The sequence below is a fragment of the Arabidopsis lyrata genome, assembly GCF_000004255.2.
Source record: "Arabidopsis lyrata subsp. lyrata unplaced genomic scaffold ARALYscaffold_1, whole genome shotgun sequence".
In the NCBI taxonomy this organism is placed as follows: Eukaryota; Viridiplantae; Streptophyta; class Magnoliopsida; order Brassicales; family Brassicaceae; genus Arabidopsis; species Arabidopsis lyrata.
The window spans coordinates 9,635,569-9,659,294 of record NW_003302555.1 but is presented as its reverse complement, the minus strand read 5'-3'; the positions used below and the strand labels follow the sequence as shown (position 1 = coordinate 9,659,294).

The following is a 23,726-nucleotide window of genomic DNA, read 5'->3' as shown; positions in this document are numbered from 1 at the left end:
CTACATCGAAACAGCTATGAATTTGCTTTCTTAACTTTAGTTTCAACCATCGTTTAAAAAATCGCTAGGCGCTAGTCGGGCGCTCAGTATGAACCTAACGATTAATCGGAAAATCGGATTAAAATCGGGGATTAATCGGAGACTAGTTTTAGGGTTATTTTAATATTTTAAAAACATATTAATCTAATATTGTTTTCAAAATTGCAGTAAATATATAAAAATATATTTTTGAGATAAATTTCATGATTTTTATTAAAAATTTATGATTTTTATTAAAATTTGAACATAAATTATTGTAAAACATCACAAATCCCAATTGAAATGATCGAATAACAAAAATAAAAAGTTTTTTTTTTTGTTTTGACGTCTGGATTTATTATTTATTGCAAATTATGAGAACTGTTACATAGACGATTCTACGACGGACAATTCCTTCCGACCCTTATTAGATCCACGATAGATGATACTTCTTTCTTCATGCTCTTGACGGACACCTTCAATGATCCACGACCTGACGACACTTCTCTCTCTACGTAGAATCCTGGCGAACGGCTATAATTGTACATCGCTGAAGATCTCCTGCACACTTGCTTCCATTAATCTGCAAATTTATTAATAAATCACAGTACCTGGGACTCGAACCCCAAACCTCTTGGTGTGGAAGCATTAATTAACCCTTGATCAACCAATGAGCCAAGGGGGCTTCCACAAAAAAAAAAAAACAAAAAAAAAAAGTTTTTTTTTTTATACTTGGAATCTGAAAATAATTGGAATATGTAAGATTAGGCGGGGAGTAATCGGATTAGGCAGCAAGTAATCGGGTAACTGATTTCTTTAGGGAATTAGTCATTAATCGAAGCGGATAGGATGGGCCTAGCGATTAAACGGGGAGTAATCGGGTTAGGCGGAGATTTTTAGAACATGGGTTTCAACACGTCCAAAAGTAAAAAAAAAAAAAATCAACATATTTTTTTGGTTAAACATCTTTCTTTATCAAAATATTTAAGGGTAATATTACTAACTAGCCAAATTTGACATATAAATTAAGAAACTAGCAGAGAGAGAAAATTCTGTCGAAAAACAGCATGGACCCACCTTGTCTGAAGAGGTGAAATAACAAAACCATCCTCCGTTTGTTTTGAGATCTACAGTAGACGATATTGTTTCGTGATATTTTTCAAAATAGCACGTAAGATCTAAATTTCACATGTTATATTTAACTAAAATACATGCCATTTAAAAAAACGTAGTGAATTTTTAAGAAAAAACATTGTTACGTAGTGTTTTTAAAAAAAAAAACATTGTTACGGAAAAATTAAACTTGAATAGAATCTTTTTATAAAGAAATAACATGTGATCTTAATAAAAACCGTGAATTACTAGAAAATAAGAATCGTTTTTTAAAGAAATTACATGTGATCATAATAAAAAACGTGTATTACTACAAAATAACATGATAGCGAAAGATATTAAACTGAATAGAGTGTTTTTTCAAAGAAATAACATGTGATCTTAATAAAAACCGTGAATTACTAGAAAATAAGAATCTTTTTTTAAAGAAAATCACATGTGATCATAATAAAAAACGTGTATTACTATAAAATAACATGATAGAGAAAGATATTAAACTGAATAGAGTGTTTTTTCAAAAAATATCATGTGCTCTTTATAAATAACGTGTAAAACCGGAAAATAATATGATAAAAAGAGATATATTATTCTATCACATGTAATTCGAGAAAAAAACATGTTATAAAGAGCATGTGTGTAATTTCACGTGCTTTCCGACATCCAACAGACAAAGTACTGTAGCTCATGGCTATTTTCTTAATTCTTTTTGAATCCATGACTATTTACTATAAATTCTCAATATTTAAGGTTTTCATTACGCTATTTTTCTATTTGCATTTTACCTGAAATTTATCTTTTTCAAGAAAATACTTTCAGGTTTTTTCTTTGGGTCAATTATAAACAACCACGGAAACAGAAATAACCCGTTTGACGTTTACAATGTCTTTCAAAACTTAAAAATTAGATATAAAGATAAACACCAACGCAAACAAACAACTAAAACATATATCAATGAAAACGTTGTCTTTTACTTTGTTTCGAACCAAAAGTATATCTCAAGATCTTAAGTGGGGGCAGTTGACCCTTAAAAGAATCAAATTAGTCTACCACTCTCTCTTTCCACCGTCCGATTAGAAATCACTGAATTAAAGATTAAGCAGCACTTATCAATTGCTTACCACCTTAATTAATTTTAATCATAACTTCTCCTTCTTGGTAGAAAGGTAAATATCACACTTGTCATAGTCACTGGCGCTCACTACACTCATTTACATATATAACAATAATTAAAGAATTGCTAAGGCAATACTATTTGTCATCTTGATTTTTCGAAAAATTTCTTGCACAACACATAATCATATCAACTCTATTCAATGTCTTCTTTTGTATGTCCATGTCCGAACAGTCAACGGAATTTTAAAATCACAATTTTTGATATTCTACGTTTGATTTGTTTTCACTATTTATATCAATAATTCCTATTAAATGCTCTAAACTTTTAAGAAGCATGTAGTAATAAAGATACTGGCTTGGATTAAAGAGCTCGAAAAATTCGAAATAATGTTTAATGAGTTAGACAGAGAAAGAGCAGTTTATGGACCATCACACAAATAATAAGAAAACGAAACATTCTCTCATAGTACTAGTATTCTCTTATTTATGAAACTAGGGAGGAGACCCGCGCAACGCGCGGGGTTATTTGCTTAGAAGCTTTTAGTTTCTGTATCAATGTATGTTTTACTTTTGTTGAAATCCTAATGTTTTAAGTTTTACGAACTTATGATCAATTATAAATAAAGATAAAGCATTTGTTTCTCAGTTTTGTTATTATAAAGTTGTATTCCTACTTATAGTTTATAATTGTTATTGAAAAAATATTTTATTTCTTTTGTCTAGAAAATAAAATAAAATGACATTAATTAAATGACATAAATACAAGTTATTTCGTTTGGCACATTTCTGGGTTTGTTAGTTTCATGTTACATTGAATTATCTGCCAAAATTTGGGTATAAGAAAGTAATAATCTTTGAAACAACTCAGCTCCGTCTTCATTTGCTTCTTTTGGGTGTTCAATACCAAACAACTTTTAAACTCCTTGCATAAATGGGACCATCACCAGCACCACAATAGGGCAGCTTCAGACTCCAGAGTTTCGATGGGACTCTGCAGCTTTCAATCGCTACTTTCTATTTTGATCGAAGTTAATATATTCATACATGTTTTTTTTTTTTTTTTTTTTGAACTTAGTTTCATAGTCTTGTAGTAGTTTTCATAGTCTATGTAATAAATGGAATCAATTTCTTTCTTAGCACCCTTTGGGTGTTCAATAGCAACAGCTTTTAAACTCCTTGCATCAAGAAGAAATTCGCCAGTGAAATATTTTAATACCTCACAACGCCAGTGACAGTCTCAGAAATGCATTTTGGGCATCGTAAGGTTGTTCCATATTTGTCTAATTTGCGGCTGCACATAGCACATGAAACATATGACCAACCACTTTTTTGTAGGACATCAGGAACTTTGGCGGTGCAAATGAAATCAGCTTCCTGTGTCTGTTCCATGATTTTAAAATGAATTTCAGAGTCACATTACATATTTAAATATGTGTAGTTCATAGTAAAAATAACATGTTCATTAGAGTTTGATATGAACTTGTAAAGTTCAGCAATGCAAAGCATTTCTTTTTTTTATTCCTTCGGATGTGTCTGCTTTTGCAAATGCTTGGTAGCTTCTATTCCCATCCTCCATAAGAAACAACTCGGTTAGATTTTGATAACCTCAATGGTACTTTGAAATTATTAGTTGTAATAAGCATGACCTTTTTGTAAATTGGTTGATTGCCTCAATGGAAAGGTCGAAATAAAACCGGGTTGCTGGAGTGGAGTTCAAATACAAATTACCTAACAAAGATTTAGTTAAACCAGGAAAAAAAATCAGCTTTGTTTATGATTTTCCACTAATATATATAACGTAGGACTTCATTCTTACCTCCAAACAGCTTTGGATTTATTGTAGTTACCAACATGACAGAATTTATCGTGTCTCCAGAAGTGAGATAAGCTTGAAAGGTTGCAGCTGCGTCATCCCATAATGATAGGTACACAATGGTAGACCTGTTAGTGGAAAAATGTAAAATATTAGTCATGTAATAATTGTTTCCAGCTTTTTAATATGTTAAGAGGTTTAGAATGCATACGAATCCAACATGAATCGGACAACCAGACATTGTGTGGATGTTGGGTCAACCAGGTTTGATCTTTGGACAAATCTTATTTGACCCACCACATTTATCAAATAAAAATATATTGTAATATAATGAGGTTCCATAATTATTACTCATGAGTATTTGTTCATATTATACCTGGTAGTTCAAGATTAATGTTTGCAAGAGCTTGGAGATGATCTCCTTTGCGAAGCATAAATTTTTCTCTTTCTATTGTAGCTCCAACGTGATTCACTTCAACAATTGTTGTTGAAGGTAGGAAACGGATGACAAATGGGTTGTCAGTAATTTTGTAGAGGTTTGTGCACCTTCCCACTTCAAACCCTCCAACACAAAAGATTCGCCCTTCTTGTAAAACATTGCGGAATTGGCTGGCACGAACAGCTGGGATAAAACAGTGGATTAGTGAACACTGCAAAAAAAATGTGTAAATGTTTATATATATATATATATATTAAAATTGAAAGGATATTCTTAAACGCAACCTTCTCATCGAGAATATATAAATCATGCATTTGACTATCATTTCACTTTAAGATCACCACTCATAAGTAGAGATGAGACTATTCAAACGGCTAAAGAAACCAAACAACTAAAACTAAGTTTTTGCAAAATCAATCCCAGACATGTGATAGTTGTAAAATGGATTAAGTTATGGAACAACACTAACACTAAACAATTACATATAAGAAAAATAAAAGGCACGACAAATTAAGTAACCATTTTTTAGACCAAAATAACTACTAAAATTGAAATTTAGAAGGATATATTTATATGTTACCTTCTCGTCGAGCAAGAGGACGACTATGCCCATGAATTCACCGTTTTTTTAATATTACGGGCATCCCAAAATCGTAAGAGCCGGCCAACAACGTCTTGAGAAGATCGGCCAAGACGTAAATCATCAAAAGTTGAGTAATCAGTTTGAGCAGGAATTGCAACAACATCAACCTCAGCCATATTGAATTTGAAAGGTTTGAAGAGTTTGAAAGGTATGATTAGTTTTGGGAATTGTTAGGTTACAATGTCAATGAGTTTTATAGTGAGATGCTGAAGTGAAGAGAGAACGATAATAAATACCATCTATTAATTTATACATTTGGTGGTTATAAGAACATCTGTAACGTATACATTCGAAAAGTCAGTGAATGATACTCCTTTGATTTACTTTAAAATTCTCGTTTTCGATTTGGGGATACGAAGCAATGGAAGCGAGAGCAAAAAAATTGTCAATTGATGGATGAATGAAGTGATGCATTTAAGTACCTTATTCATGGGATTCCAGATGAGCAAATGTCTCCAGCCATGAATGAAGCAACGACGGTTCCGATGAACTGCAGAGGAGATGACGTTTCCGATGAATTGCAGAGGAGACAACAGAACATCTAGACGTTATAGGTCTACATGTTATGTGATAGGCCTAAATGTCAAGTCCAAAAGTTCATATTAGAGCTAAAGATTGTGGGTTTGGGCCAGACTTGGCCTTCCAACCAAATACAACATTGAAAAACGTTTCTCTTCAAGAAGTTTTTTTTTTTCTTTTATTGGTCAAAGAAGCTTCATATGTCAAATATAACATATTCGATAAATTAGTGATCGTGTGTTGTTGAAAGATTGGACCTCTTTTTAAACGTGTTTTTTAAATAAATCCAATTGAAGAAGAAGATTTTTTTTTTTTTTTCACACTTTTAATTATTAAAACAATTATTATTTCAATATTCTTCATTTAATGTGGGCTCCACATAAAGTATGACATGGCTGCTGATGTGTATAGGCTAGATGGAGAGAGGATTGCCTCATTATATATATAGACTAGATTATGTACCCGCGCGTTGCGCGGGATTTTTATTTATTTTTTTTATCAATGCGAATCTTTGAGTATAAATCTAATCATTTGAATTTAATATTTTTTACTTTATTCATGTGCATTATCTTTCCAATATAGTAAAAAAAAATTCACACGTTTCATTACAATTTCTTTCGTTATCTTTTAGGATTCAGTCGTTGTTTCCCGATATTTACTCTCTTTTCGCCTTATATTGACTCATATATAATATACTCGATTGTGAATTAGTTCTCAAGATATATCGTATATCATTTCTCCTTCCTATCTTTGAATACTCAATTCTTTTTTTATAAGTTGCATAATCTTTTTATTAAAGTGAACATCAGAAAATTTTATGAAATGTTTTGTCATAAGGTTTTATTGACCATGTTTTGGTGGATGTAAAATTCTTTTGTATACAACAAATCTCATATATAAACTCATTGCTATTCACAAACATCGGATTTTAACGTCAAGTTTTTCATTTATCTTGACTGTTTGAAAGATATAAAATTCTCTTTTCACATACATAATTTGACGTATATTATGATTCTAGATAGTATTCTTAGTGTTGATTTTTTCTAAAATATGTAAATTACGAAATCATAAGTTATTCTATTTTTTTTTTTTTTTGTCGTCTTAATATTGAAACAAATAAAGAGTTTGCTAGAAACAGAGTAAAACAAAAACAGGGAAACTGAAATAACAAAACAAAGTAAGAGTAAATCAACCACAATCATTGTCTACCTCGCCGTTCGTCCTCAATCCGGTTATTCTAATTTTAAAATACGTTTATTTAAAAAAAAAAAACAAAATCATTCTTCTTTCTAATTAAAAAACTCTTCAATATACCATTAATATTCTAATTTCCAAATAGCATTCTCAAATATTATTATTACACAATTTTATTATTCGATTAGATTATTATTACACAGTTTTATTAAACTCTTCAATATACCATTCCTAAAACATAGGTCTTTGTTTTATTTCAAATCACCTTAATTTTTTTTCATTCTATGTTAATTTCCTAAACACTGATTACTATTTAGTTTTTCTTCTTAGGTATTTATTTTTTATATAAAACCCTCCATGTTTTAATTAAGAAAACATTAATAATATAGACAAATTTCTTAATTTAACTATTTATATTATATTATAATTATAAACAATAATATGTACTCAATCCTTCTTATTTTTTAACCGGTATAAGGAATTGATACTTTAACCTTAACAAATATATTCTCAAATTTTAATTTTTTTTTTTAGAAATAAATTACTTTTTTTATTAAGTAAGAACCTTTAAATTTGGTATTTATTAACTCTTATTTTCTTTATTGTACTAAATAATTGTAATTCTTAAAAGTGATTGTTGTTCCATTAAAATATATGATAAGTTTCCGTTTTCTTATCACTAACTATTTTAAAATAATTACGCATTATATGTTAAGATATAATTATCTTATTTTATATTTCTCCAATCTCAATTCAAAAGTTTCATGTTTAAATATGAGTAAGATATAATTATTCATTATCTGTTTTATATTTGTTTTTCCGTTTTTTCATATTTATTTTTTTTTTAATTTTTTTTAAATGGAGGGTAATAATATAAAGTATGTGAATTAATTTATTTTAATATGTTTTTCTTAATAAATAAGATATATGGATCCTACCAAAATAATAAAATGTGATGACATGGATGTTGATGTGGACACCTTAGATGGAGAGAGAACTCTCTCATTATATATATAGATTTGGTATTTATTAATTCTTACTTTCTTTATTCTACTAAATAATTGTAATTCTTAAAAGTGATTGTTGTTCCATTAAAATATATGATAAGTTTCCGTTTTCTTATCTCTAACTATTTAAAAATAATTACGCATTATATGTTAAGATATAATTATCTAATTTTATATTTCTCTAATCTCAATTCAAAAGTTTCATGTTTAAATATGAGTAAGATATAAAGTTTCTCCAACATAGTAAAACGTTTCTCACATTTTTCACTACAATATTTTTCGTTATCTTCTATGATTCACTCGTCGTCTCCCAACATCTACTCTCTTTTCTCCTTAGATCATTTATATTTTCTCCTTCATATCATTCGATACTCAATTTTTTTTTTATAAGTTTCATGATCTTTTTATTAAAGTGAACAGAAATCTGAGGAGATGTTTATCATAAAGCTTTTTTTTACCATGTTTTGGTGCATCTAAATTGCTTTATAGAAAATAGATTTCATAGACTCATTCCTATTCGTAAACATAGGATTTCAACGTGAAATTTTGCACTTTATCTTGACCATTTGAAAAATACAAAAATCTCTTTCTACATATATAATTTAACGTATATTATGATTCTAGAAAGTATTCTTAATGTGACACTTACGAACTCATAAAAATTATTCTAATTTTAAAATACATTTATTTTAAAAAAAAAAATCCTTTTTATTTCTTGGGGCTTTTGCAAAAATGCCACTTTTTCAATGCCACTTTTCAAAAATACCCCTTTTAAAAAACCTTATAAAAAATGCTCTTAAAAATATAAGATTTACCCAAATATGTATGTAATATTATTAAAACATACACAAACTACATTTCTATGTATCTAAAATCTTATAAATACTTTATAAATACCTTATAAATGCATTTTAAATACTTTTAAAAACCTTTAAAATATCTTGTAAAACCTTTGAAAAACCTTAAAAATTCTTTAAAATAACTTGTAAAACCTTTAAAAACACCTTATAAAATTTTATAAATACTTGGATCGAGTCTTCAAGTAGTAGTTACAATCCATAAGTACCTTATAAACCTAATAAAACTTTATAAAAATTTCAGATTTAAAAAGGGGCATTTTTTAAAATGGACATCTAAAAGGGGCATTTTTGAAAAGAGGCACACCAAAAGGGGTATTTTTAACAATTTCCCTTATTTCTAATGAAAAACTCTTCTATCTACCATTACTATTCTAATTTCCAAATAGCATTCTCAAATATTATTATTAAACAGTTTTAATACTCGATAAGATTATTTTATTTTTATTTTTGAAGTTCAGGATAGTTTTTTTTATTATTGCAAATCACCTTAATTTTTTTCAATCTATGTTAATTTTCTAAACACTAATTAATATTTAGTTTTTCTTTTTTAGGTATTCACTTTTTAATTTAGAAAAAATTAATAATATAGAAAATATACTAATATATATTATATTATAATTATAAATAATAATATGTTCTAAATTATTTTTATTTTTTAATCGGTACTCAAATTTTAAATGTCTATTTTCCAGAAATGAATTGCTTTCTATTTTAAGTAAAAACCTTTAAATTTGGTTTTTTAACTCTTATTTTCTTTACTCTACTAAATAATTGTAACTCTTAAAAAATAAATTTTGTACCATTAAAATATATGATAAGTTTCTTTTTTCGTATCTCTAACTATTTAAAAATATTTACTCATTATATGTTAAAATATAATGATCTAATATTTATTCAATCTCTATTCAAAAATTTCATATTGTATATGATCTAATATACAATTTTTTTCGTTTTTTCATAATATTTCATTAATTTTTGTCAATTATTATTTTTATTTAATGTGTGAATTAGTTTTAGTTTAATTGTTTTTGTTTTAATAAATGAAATAGGTGGAGCCCACAAAAAAAAAAAATTATGATGACATGGATGCTGATGTGGACACCCTAGATGGAGAGAAAACTCTCCCATTATATATATAGATTTAAACATTTGTGAGAGAGCTTGGTGAAAGAAAGTTAAACATATTTATGAGAGCTTGGTTAAAAAAAAAAAATTTGGAACCAAAACAAACAACATATTCAAAAGTTTATTTAATAATTTTAGCTAGGCTATCAATTTTTATTCTTGGTCCTTCTCTAAGTTGAAAAATGGTAGAGAACTAAGAAAATGGTGGAGACTAATACTTATTTTAAAAAATGATTAATATATTTTTTTAAAGGAAAAATAATGGAGGGAAAGTCTCTTTACGAAACCGAGGTTTTTGAGTTGTCGACGCTTCCCATAGATTTCATGGTCCCCTTCTTCCACTGCCACTACTCATTTCTCTCGCACCATCCTTCTTATTATATAAACTAATACACATTCTTCATCATATCATTATCTTTTTATACATATATTAACCTACACGACTACACGTAATGGTGTTTTATTGTGGTTGCCAAAAAATTTTGATGTTATATTCGGATTAGGCTCATTTGGTGTAGACATCTCGATGAGGACTTTTATTTCCATGTTCTATCGAACCCGGTTGTGTAATATACTAGTCTTTGTGGCGAACGACTACATGCATTTCAACGTCAATATGTACAATTTCACAAGTTTGTGTTGGGAAATGGTTGTGGGATTTAACAATATTTACAAGAAAAAGAAAATAAATCTCACTTGAGAAAACCTACTATATGATATTCTTTTTGTTTCAAAATATAAGATGTTTTAGGAATTTTTTTGTTTCAAAATATAGAATGTTTACAATTTTCTATGCAACTTTGTAATTCATTTGATATTTTATGACCATTACTCCCTCCGTTTCGTTTTAGTTGTCGTTTAAGGTTTTCTCACACAAATTAAGAAAAGCATTAAATTTTCTGTTTTACCCTTTATTAATATATTTTATAAAAAAATTCATTGGCCGAAACATTAAAACAGTAGAGATAAAACTGGAATTTTCACCAAACATTTGCATCGAAAACCTAAAACGACAACTATTTTGAAATAAAATTTAACTCTAAAACGACAAGTAAAACGAAACGGAGGGAGTAGTATTCAGCAGTTTTTTGTACCATTGTTTAAATTTTATTAAATTAAATACTAAATCATAGTTTTTTAAATAAAAATAAGTTTCTTAAAGTGTGTGCATTTAGCTAAAGCATACTATATTTTGAAACAGAAAGAATATTAGTTTTTTATATTAATAAAATAAAATCCGACCAAATAATAATTTTTTTAAAATACTACTAAAGGACATTCAATATTGGTAACAGAAATAAAGCAAAGTATACTCTTAGCTTAGAAGATATATACTATTTCACTTTTGCATTTTAGTTTATTTTTTCTCTCTATTGCATTTATTATATCTACAACTTACATATCAACTCATTTATTGTTTAAATAGAGTACATAACATTCCTTTTGAGATATCCGCCGTTAAATGGGTCCGAAATACCACTTTGAAGTCTACAATTTAAAAATAAATAAATTAGGATTACATTATTAATTGTTCTCAACGAATCTATCGTCGTACGATATAAATCAATCTCGATCAACTAAGTCACTAGTGCGGCATCTATTTGTATAATTTCTACAATACAAAATTAAGTTGTTGACTATTTTTATATACTAATCGTTGTGCTGCTGCAATAGAGTTTTACTTTTACATTGAAGAGTTCTTTTTTGTTAAGGGGGAAAAAAAAGTAAAAATGGTTGATATAAGTTTATAGACTGATGATGACTTGCAAACATCACAGAGACCTATGTCCTAAAAAGAATTTTGAGTATGTGCATCGACCTAAAAGGATACATACAAAGAATCTCATCATTCCCATTTATTCTTTTTTGGCAAATGTTGCAAATTGTAGAAAAAGGTGGCATAAACGAAATATGAATCGGGTAAATAGAAATGATACTATTAAGTATTAATCATTTTCTTATTTTTATTTTCTTGGCGAAAAACCCACGAAATCAGTAGCTCGAGGGAGGAAAAGAGGGAAGAAGCACCTAAAAAAGTGAACACTAAAACTCAAAATATAAAATGAATAGAAATATTAATTAAACCTCCACTCAAAAGCCCTAACATTCAATAGCTCCTTGTTTTTTATTTTACATTTTAGCAAAGAAAAGGGACCAAATGTACGTTAATAATTTATTAGGACATTTAAGGTTGATCGTTGGAATATCTCAATATTTAATCTTTACCATGTATAAATGTCAAAGTAAATTACCTTTTGAAAAGATCTAAAGGATTTTACCCCCCAAAAGACCTAAAGATCTTCTATTTGGCTCCCCTATCTTTTTTTCAATGCATAGACTTAGCAAGAAATCAAACTTTATAAGCTAATTAACCTACATCACACCCCAATATAAAAAAAAATATTTTAAAAAACGTTACACACAACACATTGAATGTCATACGTTTTGATATAAAGTTTAACATCAAGAGTTTGGTAATGAATCCGGATATACTAAATGGCGAAGATGGTATATACCCTAATTAAAATTTCTAAAATAAATACTAAGGTATTTGGGCTCATGATTGTTAGATTTTTGTTTTCTTTTAAATTTTTGTGTTTATATTGAACAACTAGAGACTTTATTCATACAAAGAATCAATTCCTCCCAAGACCAAAAAAAGAAAGCTCATGGAGTATCTTCTACAAAAAGAAACAAACTCATTACAATTTTCAATTTTCATATCTTCAAGTGTAAGACCGACAAAATTAAGATAGATATCATGAAACAAATTCTTGTCCAATATATATTATTTTCATCAAAAATATATCTCTCCATAATCTAAATTTTCAATTTATTTTCTTCTAGTACTAGAACCCATTAAAAACAAAAAAAAATGGAGAAAACAATTTTAAAAAAATCAGACAAAACTGCCAATCATCTTTCCTCCTCAGTAGGAAACATCCATCATTGTACCCAACAATCCCTTTCACCATTAGAATCAAAAACCTCAACTTCCTTCTTCTTCTTTTCACTCTTCTTTCATCTATACACATACACATTTTACACTCAATACACAAATACATATTTTTTCACAAAAACAAAAAGATACATAAATACATACGAACTAGTATACTATACATACATACACACACCTTGGAATCTCTATATAACCTTTTTATTCTCTTCTTTCCTTTTTCCCTCTCCCCCAATTTCCTCACTTCTCTCTCTCTTAATAATCTTTGATTCTTTTCATTGATCATCGACCAACCAAAAAAAAAAAAAAAATCAGATCTTTGAAAGCTTTTCTTTTTGAACTCAAAAAATGGATCCGTCCTCTGCAAACTCAGTGAACGGATTCTACTCATTTCTAAACAGATCAATGGAAGATCTCGAAAGAGTTTATCTTTCAAACAATTTCATGTCCGTACACTTTTTACAGAGAGCTCTCTGTCTTCTTCGTACCTCTCACTCTCATCTCACTCTCTTAGTTCAAAAACTTCAACTTCCCGTCGGTGACAAATGGCTCGATGAGTATATGGACGAAAGCTCTAAACTTTGGGAAGCTTGTCTCGTCATCAAATCCGCTGTCTCTTCCGTCGAAAACTTCTCCTCCGCCGGAATTTCAATCGCGTCGACACTCGATGGTCATCACCACCACCGTCGTCTCTCTCCTCAGCTTTCTCGTCAGGTGGGTGATCGTAAAAATCGAATCTTTTTCCAAAAGGTTGAAACTTTTTGTTGAATCAAGCTTTGCTTGTTGTTGTAATGGTGTTTAGGTGATAAGGGCAATATCAGGATGTAGAAGAGAAGCGATTGGGATAGAGGAAGAAAACAGAGCATTAATGGAGAATCGAGTTCAAAGGTTTCCATTTTGGTCGGAACAAACGTCGGCGACGGCGATGGAATCGTCGACGAAGTTGCAAAACGGATTCAGTGGTTTTCGCGGCGTGCTTTACGCGACTAGGAACATGAGTTCTCTTCTCCTTATGGTTTTAATGAACGGTCTCGTCTACTGTTTCCCCGGCGACGCAGCAACGCAGACGCAGATAACGCAAACGCAGAGTCAAGTCGGAGGTTTCGCCGGAGCGATGGGGAGGTTACAGCAGAGAGTGGCGGCTGAGGTTGGGAGGATGGGGATAAGGAAAGGTATATTGATGCATGAGTATCGCCGGAGCAAAGCGGCGTTGGAGGAGCTTAAAGCAGAGCTGGAGCGGCGATTCTGCGGCGGTGGCGGCGGAGGAGGAGAGAGGGAAGAGGAGGAAGAGAGGGAGTTGAGAGAGAGAGTGGAGAATCTGAAAGGGTATTTTGGTAATTTAAGGAATGGGACAGAGAGTATAGTGGCGCAAATCGATGATTTCTTCGATGAAATTGTTGAAGGAAGAAAAAAGCTTTTGGATTTCTGCAGCCATAGATGAATCAATATCAAAAGCTGACATTTTGTTTTTCTGTTTACAAAAAAAAAAAAAAAAAATTGGGTAGGCTTTTAGGCTTAGATGAATCAGTTGGTAGGGAGTTGTTGTAACTTTTTTTTTTTCTCTCTTTTTTACTTTGTTGTTATGAAAAAAAAAATTTGAAATTTGAGAATTTTGTCACTCTACTCCATTTTAGTATTTTGAAGTTTATATATGTAATTCTAGAAATGGAGTGATTCTCTGAATCATATATAAAGTAAATGTCTGCTTTTCAGTTTTTGGTAGTTCAAGCCGTTGGAAGATGTTTGTTGTTCTAGAAGATTTCGAAACATGGTAGTTCAAATGTATGTGTTTTGTTTATAGAAATGAACATTAGATTATATAATTTAGTTGGTGAGATATTCAAAAATGTGTAAGATGATATTCGGACATATTTAGATGGATTAATCAACGAGCTTTTTTAAAAAGTTGTACAAGATGACATTTGAACAGTGATCCAATGCTAAAGACACAAATTAGTTTAGACGATTTCAGAAAGATCAATCGATATATAACAGATTTTTTGTGAACATTGTGTTTATACGATTTTTCTATGAATAAATCCGTAAATATTAGATTTGTCGTCGGTTTACACTTCAAAATCGAAATCGCGATAATTAAGTGAAAGTTTACTGAAAAAATTGATCAGCCACCTTCATCTAAAAGTACTATATCATTTAGACTACAACAACTTAAAAAAAGAAAAAGCAATTGGTCAAAATGGAGTGCTTGTTGTCTCTTTGAGATAGTTGGAGAAGAAAAGTAAAATGAATGTGGCCAGGCCAATGATCAAAACTGGAAAATTGATTTGATTTGATTCACAAAGGAGGAGGTCATGAGAGATATTAATTTGAATTGGTGATTTTGTGGTGTTAATCAATAATAATGATGAAAATGGATCCTTTGTAAAGCAGATTTGTCTTTTGGCACTCTCATCTAAATATATGCTTTGGGCACACAATTTGGTGGCTTTTGTGTCAATAATTATGATTATTACCAATTTCACACCCTAAATCCATCCCCACCCACTGTTTTAAAGCACTCCTAGTTTACTTCTTTAAGTTTCTAATTCTTATTTTAATATTTGCTTTACACACAATTCACTCATCTTTGCTTTCTCCTTTTTCTACCCAAAAAGAACAATTTTCACAAAATATTATATATATATATTTTTGTCTCTGTATCTATCTATCAGTAAATCTCAACCCTCAAGAATCACTTGGTATATGTGTAATCAAGTACCAAAAGTGCCATTTCCCATTACTATTAGCTCTCTTAATTCTTGATTTCCAATAGCAAAAAAAAAAAGTTAAAGCAACTAGAGAACAATCATATCTAACATAGTGTAACATTTAGTTTATCAAAATATTTTAAACGTCCAAAAAAATTCATCTATAGCGGGAAAAAAATGTTCAACTATCTACTACACTCTTGTCATAATAACAATCATCATTCCAAAATTCAAACTTCACTAAGTGCATACAACACAAGAGAATTCACATGAATGAATTTTAAAGTTTCATCTAAGCTTTAAGAACATCATCAAGATTATTAGTAACAATTAAGAAAGCCTTTTCCTATCTCTTTGATTTGTCTCCTTGGCCAGCTATATTTATTTCATCAAAAAACCTATAGGGCTTTGTTAAAAATAAATTCAATAAGTAAATAAGATATGAATGATAGTAAAAAAATAATAATAAAATAATATAGATGAGGAGAGATGTCATTATCAAAACCAAAAAAATTGCAGAATCTAAATATGCTTTTAGAGACTCTCACCGGAATTCCATGCTTTGCCTCCTCAGTAGGACACCAACTTTCTTATAGCTGATATACCAAATAAACATTACCACTTACACACAATGATTTAAATACAAAAATCATAACAAAATAAACTAATTATGTATATTCCTTTTGTCTCAGTTTTTTTGTTTTTCTCTTCTTCAGAATATAATGATTTTTCTTGAAGGAAAATAGTAATGATTGAGGTCAGAAGCAAGTTTTCCTCTGGTTACAGAAATTATTTGTGTTCCCCAACATATAAACATCTTGAAAGAATATTATTCCCTTTTCTATCAAAAAATTTCAACTGCATTATTATTACCATTTTAAAAGAACACAAAGGGATACACTAATACCCAACACAGCCCCAATGTCTATGTACACAAGCATTGAAGAATAAACGACCATAGCAACTCACAAAAGTTTGTTTTTCCCCCCAAATATTGATCTAAGTTTAGCCAATTTAGGGAATGTTGACATTGTAAAATAGAGAAATGGGTGTATGAATTTAGATTACCATGGCAACAAAAAATGAGAGAGAGAGAGATTGAGCTGGTCTCGTTCTTCAGGCTGACTCACATGTCAAAGGCAGGCATTGCAAACTGAGTAGCAAAAGCTTCGACTTGGTTCCGAAGATCTGCAATCTCTTTACAGTGATAGATGCTTTTGAGCGGTTCCTTTTGCAACTTCCCGTGTTCCCTTTGTGCAGCACTAGCTATCTGAGCAGCTCTATATAGAAACTCAGCCATTGTCTCAAATTCTGGTTCTAAACAACCTCTTGAGGTCATAGCCGGACTGCCTGATACATGAGTCCATTGTCAAGAATCAGGCAACAAGAAAAAAGAACTCAAAGCACACTGAGTTTCATTCTAATTCCGAAGTGTTGAGATTTCCTTGAATATTTAATTTGCTTACCTATTCTCACTCCTCCAGGGGAAATAACACCGTTTTCGCTGAAAATAGCGACTTTGTTGACCGTGATATGGCACATCTCGCATACTTTCTCATACACCTTGCCTGAAAAGTCACAAGGCGCAAGATTTAATTCGCCTTTGGACACAGAGCTAAACATATGCATTGTACAGACGTCGAAAAAGTGAGACTTTGACTTTGGGAAACTAGACATATAAGTATAGATTACGATCTCAAACAAGTTTGATAAGAAATTTCAGAATGATCATTGGCCATCAAGCTAGTCATGTAGGCTATTCACAACCTAGAGAGGTGAGAAATAAGAGATACATTAAGAAACTCAGACGTAAAATTTTGCCTATAGACACATGACAAATGGTAAGCAGATGTAACACCATGGAAAATCAGACACAGTTGCAATGCTGCCAATAGCTTATATGAGGCATTAAATCACATAGTGGGAGTAAATTCCATATCTGCTAAGCATAAGAGGAACTAATCACATACCTGTCAAGCTCAAAGGTGTCAGATCCCAGAGAAGCAAATGATTATCGGTGCCACCTGTTATCAACTTGCACTTTCTGCTTATCAAAGCAGATGCTAAAGCCTTGGCATTTTTTTTTACCTGTCGCATGTAAAGCTTGTACTCTGGTGAAGCGGCCTGCTTGAGGGCAATGGCTAGAGCAGCTATATGGTTATTGTGAGGCCCGCCTTGCAACGATGGAAAGACAGAAAAGTTGATTTTTTCTTCAAAATCATACTGGATATTGCTCTCACAGTGATTAAGATTCATGCTTTGCTTCTTGGGCTTCAAGCCTCTCCTGTAAAATATGATGCCGCCCCTAGGTCCACGGAGAGACTTGTGTGTTGTCGAGGTAACAATATCGCAATAATCGAATGGATTTGGACTTTCCTACAACATTGACAGAAACTAAAACGTCAAGAGAATGCCAAGAAAAGCAGGCTAAATAGATATCACTGTGTCAACACAAAGATCATGTGCATAAACCTCCAGTTTAGTGACTAATGCCAAAGAAAAACAATCCACAACGCAATATGAAAAATGAGAATGAACATACCTTGGCAGCCACAAGACCGCTAATCTGTGCCATGTCAAACATCAAAACAGCTCCACATTTGTCTGCAATATGCCTAAACCTAGGGAATTCCCAGTCTCTCGGATATGAACTCCCACCACAAATAAGTATCTTGGGACGATAGTCAAGAGCCTTTTCCTCAAGCTTATCATAATCAATATACCCTGTACGAGGATCAACCTTATACGGAAAACTCTCAAAGAATATAGACGCACCAGAGACTTTCTTCCCACCTGGTGTGTAATACCCATGACTCATATGACCACCTGAGGGAGAATCCAATCCCATAATTCGTTCACCGGGCATCAAAAGACCAGCGAAAACAGCGAAATTGGCGGAAGTGCACGAATAAGGCTGCACATTAACTCCCCATTTCTCATGATGAAGTCCAAAAGCTGCAAGCGCACGCTCTTGGCAAAGAATCTCAATCTGATCAATATACTGATTCCCCATGTAGTATCTAGCTCCGGGCATTCCTTCAGAGTACTTATTAGTCAAAGGACTACCTAAAGCTTCCATCACCGCTCTACACACGAAATTCTCAGAAGCTATAAGCTCAATACCTCTAAACTGTCTCTGCTTTTCCTTTTCCATAAACTCATGAATCTCAGGATCAGCTTCCTCAATCGACTGATTACCCCAAGCTCTAACAGCGGCTCGTCTACCTTCAATCCCTGAATCAACTACAAATCTCTTACTTGATGATGACATTGGATATGAATTCCCACCTCTACATCGTTTCAACTTCAGAGAATGACCCAAGAGAATAAATTGCCTTTGATCATCATCATCATCTTCATCATAATCACCAACAACATCATCGTCTTCCTCAACAACTCGGCTACACGATCCGGTAACATCGAATCTCTGCTCAAGCAACTGAAGCGGAACAGGAGGCATAGGATTAGACGAAGGACGGAAGCTAGAATCAATCTGAAGCGTGATTGAATCATCAGCAATTGGGATTCTCGGAGGATGAGGTAAAGCGTGGGAGCTACCGAATCCTAAAGAGAGATCTGATTGAGCAATACGATCCATAACCTAAACCTAGAAGAACCCAATTCCACAAAATCGAAAACGAGAAGAATTCTTTAGCTGTGAAAGCAATAGAGACAAGAGTTTTTGAAGGAGCTGATACAATGGAAACAACGAAAGCTTCTTCCTTTATGATTATCTTCAGATAGGGTTGAGGTTTCCATCCAAATTTCACAGAAACCCTAAAAGATCAAAAACCCAGAGCAATCGAATTTTGCTTCTTCTCTCGTCGGAAGCTATGGATGAGAAGAAGAGAATTGGGGAAAGGAGAAAAAAAAAAAAAAAGGAATAAACGAAAATGGAAATTGGAAGGGTTACCGGCTGAATAGGTGAAGACGGCTACGTGACTGACAGTGTTCAAGAAAGCGCTAGGCGTTAAGCGGGCGGTGACCCAATGCCTAGCGCCTAGAACGCCTAATCGGAGCCTAGGCGATTTTTTAGGCGGTTTAGACGTTTATAACATAAAACATAATAAATATGATATCATATATAAAAGTTATATAAAATATCTAATAAAACTAAAAATTATGAAATTATAAACAAAAACTAGATAAAACATTTAATTATATTTATATTCAAACAATATATGAATATTTATAACTATATATATAAATAAAACTCTAATTAAAATTGAAAAAATACATTAAACAAGATCTATGTAATTTTAGGCGGTCAAGGCGGTTATCTAGGCGTCGCATGAGAGCCTAGCGCCTAGTCGGGGCCTAGGCGACCGCCTAGACCGCTTTTTAGAACACTGGTGACTGATTCTAGACGCCGCGTACTTTTCAACCGGAAGTAGCCGGTCACTTATTTCGGTTTGATTGGTTTAGTTACAATCAATTACATTTACGCGCAAACGATATGTTGCACTTGCAAACCAAACCAATCGCACAAAAACAAAATTGAAATAAACAAATTAATTAAATAATTGAAAATTTAGAGAAAACAAAATTTAACTACATGAAAATTTCATCTGAACATAATAAATAAACATCTATTACAAAAAAAAAACTACATGTCAAAGAAATAAATTAGTTGAATCACACGCCTCTCCTTCTGTAGTGAATACAATTTGCATGTAATCCTAATTATTTTTGTATCGAAACACAAAACAAATGAAATATGCAAGTACCATCTATTTCTAACAGAGATTTGAAAATATGTATGTATATATATTTTTGATAGGTTGATGACTTATTTATTAAATTAAACATGAATCTATGTTAGTAAAAAAATTATAAAATTTTATGAGAATTTTCCTAAACTGCAATTTTGAATATTTGATTTCCAAAAAAGAACAAAAAATCTTAAATTCCCAAAAATATCACAAACTTGTGGTTCATAAAAAGAAAAACTGTTTAAGCGTTGAAAAATAATAATATAATTAAATAAACCATATAAGGTTATTTAATTTGTTTTGTTGGTAGTCAAGACTCAAGAGTTCATTTCTTTGAACATCTAATTAAATTCATAAGTGGAAGTAAATCACCTGACATATTAGATACTTTGAATTAAACAGTCAAACATGCATTAAATATCAATTTATATAGAGAGTGTTACTAATTTCTCTGCATGTAGTAACAACTTGCCTAATTCCGTTATTAAAATTATACGTCTTGAAAGTTTTCTCCTCTCTTCTCTCATCGTGTCTCTTTGTGTGCTCACAATGAAGCACAACAAAGTCTCCAAGAGACTAACTATGACATGGGTTCCTCTTCTTTGCATTTCTTGCTTTTTCCTCGGAGCAATCTTCACCTCCAAGTTCTGTTTCTTTTTGAGTTTCTTCTTCTCTTTCATCAATCTTCCTACGGTTACAAAATAATTTCATATGTTTTTGCTTTTTCATTATGTTTGTTGTTGTTGTTGCATTTTCAGATTGAGATCAGCTTCGTCGGATTCCGGTAGCCAGCTCATTTTACAGCACCGGCGTGACCAGGAGTTAAAGATTGTTTCCCAAGATTATGCTCATGAGAAAGTATTTTTTCTTATAATTCTAATCTCATTGAATATGAATTTCTCCTAAAAGTTTTATTTTGGTGTTGAAAACTCATAATTTTTAATCTTTTGATTTTACCCAAAAACAGAAAAAATCACAAGAAAAAGATGTAATGGAAGAGGTTTTAAAAACCCATAAAGCAATCGAGTGAGTGAAATGATTATTATTTTTGTAAATCTTAGACTTGCATGTTTATTAATAATGTTTTGATGATCATATTCTTGGGTTGTGACAACAGATCATTGGATAAGTCAGTTTCTATGCTTCAGAAGCAGCTCTCTACTACACATATCTCTCAACAGATTGTGGATGCCTCATCAACCAATTCTTCAACAGAAGGAAACCAAAGGAACAAAGTTTTCATGGTGATTGGTATCAATACTGCATTTAGCAGTAGAAAACGTCGCGATTCGCTTAGAGAGACTTGGATGCCTCAGGGTATTTTGTGATGTCCCTCCTTCAAATTTCTGGTTCCTTTCATGCTTCATTGCTCCTAATCTTATTAAGCTTTTGTATGTAATCTATCACAGGGGAAAAGCTTGAGAAATTAGAAAAAGAGAAAGGAATTGTCATCAAATTCATGATTGGACACAGGTGAAAAAATTCATAGAATTTAGTGAATGAATGCAATGTAGTCTAATGTGTTTTTTTTTTTAAGTAGACTAAGACTCTTACTTGAATGTGTTAGCAGTTCAACGCCAAACAGTATATTGGATAAGGAAATTGATTCAGAAGATGCTCAATACAAAGATTTCTTTAGGCTGGTGAGACCAATTCTACAATCTTGATTCTTCTAGGATTTGGTTTACGGTTTTCTTGATTTTTTCTTTCGGGATTTCTTTTTAACTCGTTGCAGGATCATGTCGAAGGATATTACAATCTGTCTGCAAAAACCAAAAGCTTCTTTTCTAGTGCAGTTGCAAAATGGGATGCTGAGTTTTATGTCAAGATTGATGATGATGTTCACGTCAATCTTGGTACCAAAATATGTTTCTAGCATATTTTTTTTTTTAATCTTTTCTCCTTGAATTTAAATTGTTGAATATATTTTGCTCACCTCTTTGCTTTTTCAGGTACGCTTGCTTCCACATTAGCTAGGCACCGTTCTAAGCCAAGGGTCTATATTGGATGTATGAAATCCGGTCCTGTCCTTACTAAAAAGTAATAATCCCAATGTGTGATATTATATCATCTTTTCGAATATTCTATTCTATTTAGTTGGATTTTAAAACATTTTTTTTTTTCAAATTGTGTAGGACGGCCAAGTACCGTGAACCCGAGTTTTGGAAATTTGGAGAAGAAGGTAACAAATATTTCCGACATGCTACGGGACAGATTTATGCCATATCAAAGGATCTTGCCACATACATATCCAACAACCAGTAAGTGACCAACTTTGTGTTTTTTGGATTTTCGATTAGGTAAAATATGTTTTACCAAGGGAAATGATTATTAACCAAACATAACATATAATGTTTGACTTTGCAGGCCAATTTTGCATAAGTATGCAAATGAAGATGTGACACTCGGGTCATGGTTCATCGGTCTTGAGGTTGAGCAAATCGATGATCGTAATTTCTGTTGTGGTACTCCTCCAGGTAAAAAAAGCTCTTCCATTTTTTTTTTTCGTTTTTTTTCTCTTAGTATGCCTAATTAGTAAAAAAAATTAGATTATAGTGTTTCTCATGTTGTTACTCTCTTTTTCTTTCTATCTTTCCCAAAGACTGTGAAATAAGGGCAGAGGCTGGAGAAATGTGTGTGGCGTCATTCGACTGGAAGTGTAGTGGAGTATGCAGATCAGTTGATAGAATGTGGATGGTTCATGTGATGTGTGGCGAAGGTGATAAAGCTGTGTCGGACGCGAATTTAAAACTCTCTTAGATCGGAGAAAGAGACAAGAGGAGATGAACATTTTGTTTTGTAAAGAATTAAAAGGTATACAAAATTAGCTTGCTGGAGATGAAGCAGAGCAAGACCTTTTAGTTCAATATATTTTCTTTTTGTTTGTGGAAACATAAAAATTAAAAAGAAAGAATGAGACATTCTATAGATGCAGACGTGGCAAACTTGCTTCTTATAAACTTTTTGCTCAATATGAAATTTATATTTCTTAGTCATTTTTGAACATTTGAAAGCAAGAGTCTCATATACTCTCCTATCTCTCTGGTTTCGTGATTTCGAGTCATCTAACTTGCAGCAACATCAGCAACCATTTCAACATCAGCAACTTGTACAACAATCACAACACTTGCAACAAACAGAAATCACTTATGCAACTTTCTTAAATGTAATATCATTTACCTAAATTCTCTGTTTTTAGAAAGTTTTTGTAAGCTTAAAAGCTTTCAAAAGTGGGAACCCAAACAATATAATTTCAGTCAATATATCAACCTTCAATTAAAAAAAAAAAAGAATGAAAGATGAGCAATCTTAAATTTTGAGGTAGAGAAGACAAATATGATTGGTGGCAAACCACTCGAGGATACAACTATCGTCAAACTCGTGTCCACAAGGGTAAGGTCACGACTCTTTCTCCCATTTTAAACTCATCAAAACAAATTGTGGGAGCTGGACTTCGTCTTCTTGTATAATTTGCTTGACATAGACTGATCAAGGTCAAACTTACT

The 23,726-nt window shown here is 31.6% G+C and overlaps 3 protein-coding genes and 1 long non-coding RNA gene across 7 annotated transcripts; 2 read left to right on the top strand and 2 right to left on the bottom strand.

The window, feature by feature from the left end:
* Positions 1-3,335: 3,335 nt before the first annotated feature.
* On the bottom strand, positions 3,336-5,770 carry LOC9329269. The gene is made up of 5 exons (XR_002329506.1): positions 5,562-5,770; positions 5,077-5,170; positions 4,434-4,679; positions 4,061-4,185; positions 3,336-3,972 (listed from the first exon to the last, which is right to left on the bottom strand). It is a non-coding gene; the product is annotated as an uncharacterized LOC9329269 (long non-coding RNA).
* Positions 5,771-12,659: 6,889 nt separating this feature from the next.
* On the top strand, positions 12,660-14,515 carry LOC9326548. Its single transcript, XM_002893161.2, has 2 exons — positions 12,660-13,514; positions 13,603-14,515. Exons 1-2 carry the CDS (start codon positions 13,149-13,151, stop codon positions 14,239-14,241), a joined length of 1,005 nt encoding a protein of 334 aa, XP_002893207.1. The 5' UTR covers positions 12,660-13,148; the 3' UTR covers positions 14,242-14,515.
* A 1,118-nt stretch (positions 14,516-15,633) lies between these two features.
* On the bottom strand, positions 15,634-19,380 carry LOC9329268 (serine hydroxymethyltransferase 6). Of its 4 annotated transcripts, none has more exons than XM_021012783.1 (6): positions 18,051-19,380; positions 17,479-17,884; positions 16,975-17,076; positions 16,577-16,858; positions 16,057-16,104; positions 15,634-15,914 (listed from the first exon to the last, which is right to left on the bottom strand). In XM_021012783.1, exons 1-4 carry the CDS (start codon positions 19,104-19,106, stop codon positions 16,635-16,637), a joined length of 1,788 nt encoding a protein of 595 aa, XP_020868442.1. In that variant the 5' UTR covers positions 19,107-19,380; the 3' UTR covers positions 15,634-15,914; positions 16,057-16,104; positions 16,577-16,634. The 4 variants fall into 4 exon arrangements, with proteins under 4 accessions (XP_020868442.1, XP_020868443.1, XP_020868440.1 ...); XM_021012784.1 differs by having other exon boundaries at positions 15,634-15,906; XM_021012781.1 differs by having other exon boundaries at positions 15,646-15,914; positions 16,057-16,858.
* A 1,196-nt stretch (positions 19,381-20,576) lies between these two features.
* LOC9326547 (probable beta-1,3-galactosyltransferase 5) lies at positions 20,577-23,216 on the top strand. The gene is made up of 11 exons (XM_021010761.1): positions 20,577-20,864; positions 20,979-21,078; positions 21,188-21,246; positions 21,338-21,537; positions 21,630-21,693; positions 21,791-21,863; positions 21,956-22,076; positions 22,173-22,260; positions 22,356-22,481; positions 22,588-22,697; positions 22,823-23,216. The coding sequence occupies exons 1-11, from the start codon at positions 20,770-20,772 to the stop codon at positions 22,978-22,980; spliced, it is 1,194 nt and encodes a 397-aa protein (XP_020866420.1). The 5' UTR covers positions 20,577-20,769; the 3' UTR covers positions 22,981-23,216.
* The last annotated feature ends 510 nt before the right edge of the window (positions 23,217-23,726 follow it).

Coding starts and splice junctions, on each gene's coding strand:
- LOC9329268 (XM_021012783.1), bottom strand. CDS start 19,106: ATGGATCGTATTGCTCAATCAGATCTCTCTTTAGGATTCGGTAGCTCC. Junction 17,885..18,050: donor GCGGTCTTGTGGCTGCCAAG/GTATGTTCATTC, acceptor TCAATGTTGTAG/GAAAGTCCAAATCCATTCGA. Junction 17,077..17,478: donor GACACCTTTGAGCTTGACAG/GTATGTGATTAG, acceptor GTGACTTTTCAG/GCAAGGTGTATGAGAAAGTA.
- LOC9326548 (XM_002893161.2), top strand. CDS start 13,149: ATGGATCCGTCCTCTGCAAACTCAGTGAACGGATTCTACTCATTTCTA. Junction 13,515..13,602: donor CTCCTCAGCTTTCTCGTCAG/GTGGGTGATCGT, acceptor AATGGTGTTTAG/GTGATAAGGGCAATATCAGG.
- LOC9326547 (XM_021010761.1), top strand. CDS start 20,770: ATGAAGCACAACAAAGTCTCCAAGAGACTAACTATGACATGGGTTCCT. Junction 21,694..21,790: donor AAATTCATGATTGGACACAG/GTGAAAAAATTC, acceptor ATGTGTTAGCAG/TTCAACGCCAAACAGTATAT. Junction 22,482..22,587: donor ACATACATATCCAACAACCA/GTAAGTGACCAA, acceptor TTGACTTTGCAG/GCCAATTTTGCATAAGTATG.